The following is a 6,937-nucleotide window of genomic DNA, read 5'->3' as shown; positions in this document are numbered from 1 at the left end:
GCTAAGCAACTCTGCTACTGAGCATGCTGTGTGTGGCTCGACCTTGAATCTTCAGGTAGTTTTTAAGTAGGTTATACTCCAAATATTGCATGTGATATGGTTTTATTAAAAAATAAGTGTTGATTTGAAATTCAAATTTAGCTAATGTTGTGTACCTTTATTTGCACAACCTGACACCCATAAATCATAGGAATGTATGTCACTAGATATTTTGTTTACCGTATAACAAAGGCCACTTTGCAAGCAGTGGAGCAATCAGGGTCTTAGTTCCAGGATGAAATATGTTATGTCCCAAGTCATGAATTCTTTTTTTGCCTTCTAAAACAGTCTGAACCATGCAGAGACATTGATGGAGACTGAAGAACTGTCATCAAAAGCGGTCATTCTGATGACATCTAATCCCCTGGTTGGATCTGATAGAGCCACCCAAAAGGTGTCACTGAGACAATGAGCAAAATGGCTATATAACCCAAACGTCAAAACTTAAAACACTAAAGCAAACAACAAATAAAGCCCCATGTGATTTTTCCAAGCCAACACTTTTCTGACAGCCCCAGAAAAATATTCTGAGCTGGCAGGGTGGTTGATGTCCCCAGGGACCGAGCCTGGAGCCAGCATCATTCAGATGGCGCAGAACTGTGTCTGAGAATAAGACCTTTCCTCTGGCTTCGCAAGACAAGCATTAGTCATGACACCCTGGCAGGACACTCGTTAGGATGCTGAGTTTGCTCTTCGTCCCCATGGGAAGAGGTTGTCTGTCATCAAGGAGGTGCTGGCCTCAGCTTCTGGAGAAGGGAATAAATTATCCCTTACTGGGCACCCTTGCTGGCTCATTAGCATCACTGATAACTGCTTAAAAGTACCAGGGAGGTGGGACTCTAAAGGAAAACGAACACACACCAAAACCCTACTTAGCACTTGCAGGCTGCCACTGGGCAGACTCCGCTTTGGAGCAACTGGCCAAGATCCACGTAGTATGGAAGTCCTCTGCCTTGCTCAGTTCCCACAGGGCAGAGCAAAAGCAAGCAAGGTGCTCTTGCAGTACTCACAGCCATATGCTTGTGCTCTGGCTTCATCTAGCTATGAATGGCATCAAGAAGTGTGTTGGCCTGATGGGTGTATCTGGGTAGTTCCTTAGAAGCTGAGGAGGCACAGGGAAGGGAGAGTGAGCCCTCTCTGGAGTAAAAAGGATTGACACCTAAAACCTGACTATACTACTTATTTATGGGTTCAACATTGAGCAAGCAGCTGCCTGGAGCCTTTGTTTCCTCATCTGAAAAACGGGTATGACAAGTCCTTCTACCCAAGTGGCACTGAGCAAATCCCAACTGAAAACTCAACCCCCTGAGGCAGGCAAGCACTCCCCACAGCCATCCCGCCATGGTGCCTCATTTGAGCCGCTGAGAACAGCGAGATGAGCAAACTTGAACTCTGGACCAAGGATGATGGGTGGAGCATGTTTGCCACAGTAGGAACGGAAGAGCCACAGCACTTTTGACGAGAAGTGTCCGTGTGGGTGGAGCCCAATCGTGCCAACACCAACGGAGCTGCCGGCCCGGGTTCCAGGAAATGTCTACCCTCCAGAATGTCCCTGGCAGCGGCAGGTGTGCACCTCCTTCTTGGATCAGTGACTAACATGTTTACAGGATCCAGGAGGGACTTAAAGTCTCACTGGGCACTTGGCACAGCTTTTCCAAGACTCCTTGTGGGAGGTGGCATTGGGGTGCAAAGAGTGAATGAGGGTAGAGGAGGACAGTTTATCCTGATAGACCCTGAGTCAGAGGAAACACAAGAGAGAGACTTATCCCAAGAGCCCCATAGTCACCCTGTCCTACCTTGCACAGCCAGTCTTATAGCAATATGACCTATGACCTGTTTCTTTGTGCTGAGACACAATGACTTATGGGAAAATGACTGCTCGCTGACGTTACTAACTGCCTTCATGATAAAATGACCAACCTTTTTAAAGCTACACATTTACTTAGTGTGTGTCTGTCTCTCTCTCTGTGTGTGTGTGTGTGTGTGTGTGTGTGTGTGTGTGTGTGTGTGCAGCTATGGAGGTCAGAAGTTGTCACTGCGTGTTTGGCTCTATCACGGTGCATCTTATCTGAGACACGGCCTCTCAGTGAACAGGGAGCTTACCATCAGCTCACCATCTCAGCTACGTCGGTGTTCAACAGGATGCCAGGAGCTGCCCATCTCCAGCGGGACCTCTCCTCCGGAGCAGCCCCAGCACAAAGGTTACAGAGGGACACTGCTGCTCCCAGCTTTTACGTAGCCTTTGCGGGGAGGGGTCCAAACTCAATCCTCACACTCACACAGGAAGCACTTTGCCCACTGAGCCACTTCTGCAGCCCAGAACGTCTTTCTTTTCCAAGCTAATTTTACTGTCTATATATCTCCATCACATACATTTGAACCTAATTCTTCAAACGGACACATCTTCTAAATAAGAAGAATCGGAATCATTAGAACGAGCTATTAGAGCAGATGACTCGAGAGGAAAGGACCCTAGGGGTGACTGTAGGACCAGACGTTTTTCATCCCAGACAACCAGGAAAGAAACTTTCAAGTTCTGTGTGTATCTAATTTCAGAACATTAGATAAAGTCCCTCCCCCTTTCTATTTTATTTCTGAAGAAGGTTTGCTGTGTGCCTGGGGATGGACTTGTTCTGCAGCTTTCTTTTAACCCTTGTAAGCGCCTCAGCATGAGGATTTCTCATAGTTTTCTGTCTCAATTTAGACCGAAGGCTTTTTGAATCGTCTGCCGTGGTGCTCTGCATGGCACCAGTGTCCTGTACTGTCCCTCTTGGTCTGGGAGCCACGCTAAGGCTGTCTATCCACCCGAGACTTGCCCAGCGCACTCTGGCTGGCCTCACTGCCGCGTGAGTCTCGAGGCCGGAGATATCTGTTTGTGCTGCCATGCTGAGGCTCTCTCGGTTTATTTGGGCTGTCTCCACAGCTGGCATCTGCTAAAGCCAGTCTCCAACAGATGATTTAGCGCAATTATCCCAGTTAGGGGCCTTAGTCTGTATCTCGCATCCTGAGTCTCCAGGAAATCAAGGCAGGACCATAGGAAGTGAAGCCATTACCCAACTTGGGCTGCTTGTCTTTTTATATTTAGATTTTATGGGTACAGTGACTCTAGAAGCCGTGTGGCTTCACATCTCCGACACATCCGGCACAGGCTGAGTCACGGCTTGGGGCTGTGGGAGGAGGGAATATGACCGGAGTGTTTGTCAAACTCTCTGTTGGCAAGAATCATTGAATCAAGCGTGCATCCCTCTTCCCTGCCTAGAACACCCAGACCAGAACCTCAAGGAAGCCAGTCTGCGAAGACATAGCTAGAAGAATCCTGGCGAAGTTAGGGAATTAATGATCTAGCTCCCTGTGAGGGCGTAACAGTCTTGCCAAGGAGTCAGGGGCCGTGGGGACAGACAGACCCAACTACCTACAATCCTGGACAAGAATGGCACTTCTTAGAGCCTCAACCTCCTTGCCTGTAAAACTGTCTCAACCCCACGCTGGCAACTACAACCTAATATCCGGGAACACTTGGCACTTAGCATGAGCTCAGCCAGTGGTGGCCATCAGCATTATCGTGGCAATTATTTTCACAAACTCAAAGAGGCCTTGTTTGCAGTCAAGGAGGGAGACGTTGAACAGCATGAAGAGAGTCTGCAGTCTCCCTTAACTTTGGCTCTGCTAGGAACTGGGTCTGCAGAAAGAGCAGACCCCTCGACCCTTGCTCTGAGGCAGACTGTACATTCCCAGATATGGACATTCCAAGCACAGTCAAGTTCAAGGGGCTGGGCAGGCCTTTTAACTACATTAGCGGTTGATGGGCCGCTCAGAGCTCCCCAAGCATTAGGCAGAGGGATTCTTTGTGAGGGGGAGGGAAGGTAATCAGAGGACAGTTCTTAAAGCAGCAATCCTATATCCACAGAAACCAATTCCCTGGAATCTTAAATCTGGTTTAGAACTCTTGAGTGATGATGTCTGACCTAAATCATCTTAGATGTTCTATATGAACTTTACGGGTGCCAGGCCATTGGTGCTTGTACAGACCTGGCTTGAAACCCCTGTTAACTTCAGCCACACCCCCTCTCAATGAAGTGAGGCCTGGACTTGATACTGTCCCGCCAGCTGTCAGAACTTTCTGGCATTGGTTTGGATACCAAACAGTGTGACTGTTTAACAGAAAGAAAGGATAATCAGGAAGCATGTGTGGCAGAGTGTGATTTCCTCTCCCCCACCCACCCTAAGGCATTTGTGACAGAGTATGATTTCCCTCCCGGCACAGCCACAACCCCATGAAGTGCTGGCTGTACATCGGGGAAGGGTGTTACAATCTCCAAAATTCTAGGCACACTGAACGCTATATGCCTAGAATCCAGAGCTGGCCCAGGAAATGGGTGTCAGTCTATCTGCCCGTTTGACGGATCAGACGGGTATACTTTCTAGTATCCCTGTAGAAGCTTGAATAGATTGCTTCACATATCATGACAATAATGTGTGACTTAAAGTCTTAACAAAAATTAAAATATTTGGAATAAGAAAAAGAGGTGGGGTTTCTGCAGGAACTGTTTTGAGAAATGAGGCTAGATTAAAACTTGCCTATCCTAACCCAAGAGGTCTGAGTTTTTATTCTTTCCTTAGATGTGGCCTCTGGGGAGTTCTTCGCTTCTGTGCCTTGTGAAGTTTCTCTCATGGCTGAGGTGGGAGAAACAATGTACTCCACACCTACAAAGTTTGAAAAGATCACATGAATTCGTGTATGATACAGCATTGTGCAGGCAACAGACCACAGCCCCGGCTGTCTGGGAGACTTATTCCTCAGCCGCCCAAAGTCGAATGCCATTATAGCCAAGAGATAAGATGGAGGCATTTACCATAGTCCCCGCTTCACTAATGGCAGAAGATAGGTTATTGCCTTCTAGAGTTATCGATAGGCCCTAGGCTTCAAGAACCCGGCGATTTCATCTTTAGCTCACTGTCTTCCTCACTACAGGATCAGCAGTACCAAGCATGCCCGGAGGATGCACTTGAGACAGCCTCCTAGACGAAGGCGCCTTGAAGGAATTAACGGCAAGGCTATGAGAGGCCATAGCCTGGGCCCTCCAGTTCTTTAGAAACCTTTCTTTCCTCCTGCCCTTCCACCTGGCACAGGCTCTTCTGGCTGTGCCCTGTACAAAGGCAGTTTCTCCAATGCTGCCTTTCTCAATGATACACAGGGAACTCACGCAACCAACCTGCCCCGGCCCTAGGTCTCGGCATTTATCCTGCAGAGCCACCCTCAGCGCTGCAGAGATGAGCCGGCTATACCTCTGCTAGCATGAAGAATCCATCCTTTCCACCCTAAAGCTAGGGTTCCGGGGAAGGACATCAGGCTGGGGCCAACTGAGCTCTCAAAATGCGGCAGGGATGGCAGAGCCTGGAAGGGGGCGCTGACCCATGAAAAGGGCATGAGAGTGCAGAGTGCTGGTCCTCAGGAGAGCAAGGCCAGAGGGGTTCCCGGGACAGGGTTCACCAGCCTCAAGCCAGGAGCTCTGGGCCAGCCCTGGACGGACTCTGACGTTGCTCTGGGTGAGCCTGGCGACTTCCTGGCAGACTGGGTGTGGCTTGGTCACCTTGACTACCAGCGGGAGAAACCCTGGGAACTTCTGCTCAGGACGCTGTGCCCTGGAGTGACCCCCACCAGCCGGGCCTGCTCCCTTGCAGTCACGTTTCCTGACCTGGGATTCCGGGAGCATGCTTGCCCAGAGCCCTAGAAATGACCCTCCGCCCACACCATATCTAACTGTTCTAAATATGTATCTCAAGCCAAAGTTGCTAACGAGGTTGGAGAAACGGGTGAAGAGGAAGACGGTGGTGGCGCTGAAGGAGCTGAGCCAGCAAATCCAAGAAACTAAAGACCGGCGGGAAAGGCTGCTGGAGGAGGCCAGGCAGCTACTAGAGGAAAAATACCGGGTGCAGGCTGAGAACCAGTTTTTCATGGAATACCTGCGTAAAAACAAAGAACGGTGCGAAAAGAGGCAGGAGGCCCTGCGGAAGCAGTATGTGCAGGAATGTGGCGAGGTAGAACAAAGGAGGCAAGAACTGGCGTCCAGATATACCCGGAGGAATGCAGCCCTTCAAGCCCAGCTGCTACGGGGCAAGGAGACCCAGAAGGACCTGAAGCAGCAGCTACAGGCGCTGAAGCCGGTTTGCATGGTAAAGGAGAGGCAGGACATGAAAATACAGACCTTGGAGGAGGAGATCGAGAAAATTCGAGGGGAGGCAGCGGCCAAGGACCGGGAGGCGCACGTCCACTTCCTGCGGGAAAAGGCAAGGATGGAGAAGGAGCTGGCCGAACTGAACTCGGTGGAGCTGAGACAGATCTACACCGAGGGGCTGACGAGGAGGTACAGGGCCTTGGCGCTGGCAGCCAACCAGGCCCACTCTGAGTTCTGTGGCAGCCTCCACAGAGAGCAGCAGCAGCTCCGGAAGGAGCTCCAGCAACTGAGTCAGGAGTACCGCGAGGCGGAAGCTGTGCGCAGCCAGCTGGAGAAGCAGCAGCAGCGGGCGAAGGAGGAACAGTGGTATATGCAAGCCTTGATCAGAGGGCGGCAGCGGCTGCAGGCAGGACGCGAGCGACATCTCGGTCACAATCCAGGCCTCAAGGAGCAGCGAGCTGCCAAAACCATGCTGAGCACCAAATCAAGAACAGTTTCAAAGTAAAAGATACCATGACCGATTAAGAAATTGGAGCACGGGGGATAATTTAAAGTCTTCAAAGAATCCATCCTGGAGAACAGAATAGCATTTTCATGAGCCCCTGTTGCAATATGGGATTGTGCTCCTGGCTTTGAACCTGGCTGTCCGCCTCCCTGGATTGTGGGTTCCAGAGATTTGGAACGTTTGGAAAACTTTTAAATGAGCAGTATCACCCATTTTT

At 50.1% G+C, this 6,937-nt stretch overlaps 1 protein-coding gene across 1 annotated transcript; it reads left to right on the top strand.

Moving 5' to 3' along the window:
- Window positions 1-5,751: 5,751 nt before the first annotated feature.
- On the top strand, window positions 5,752-6,720 carry LOC129677828 (coiled-coil domain-containing protein 121-like). Its single transcript, XM_055608446.1, has one exon. It carries the CDS (start codon window positions 5,752-5,754, stop codon window positions 6,718-6,720), a length of 969 nt encoding a protein of 322 aa, XP_055464421.1.
- Window positions 6,721-6,937: the final 217 nt, after the last annotated feature.

The sequence above is a fragment of the Psammomys obesus genome, unplaced genomic scaffold (genome assembly GCF_907164565.1).
Source record: "Psammomys obesus unplaced genomic scaffold, mPsaObe1.curated_primary_1811, whole genome shotgun sequence".
In the NCBI taxonomy this organism is placed as follows: domain Eukaryota; kingdom Metazoa; phylum Chordata; class Mammalia; order Rodentia; family Muridae; genus Psammomys; species Psammomys obesus.
Note: the sequence above shows the minus strand (reverse complement) of the source record. Positions and strands in the feature narration are given on the sequence as shown.

Bases quoted from the DNA above. Each gene is read 5' to 3' on its own strand.
- LOC129677828 (XM_055608446.1), top strand. From the start codon at position 5,752: ATGCTTGCCCAGAGCCCTAGAAATGACCCTCCGCCCACACCATATCTA.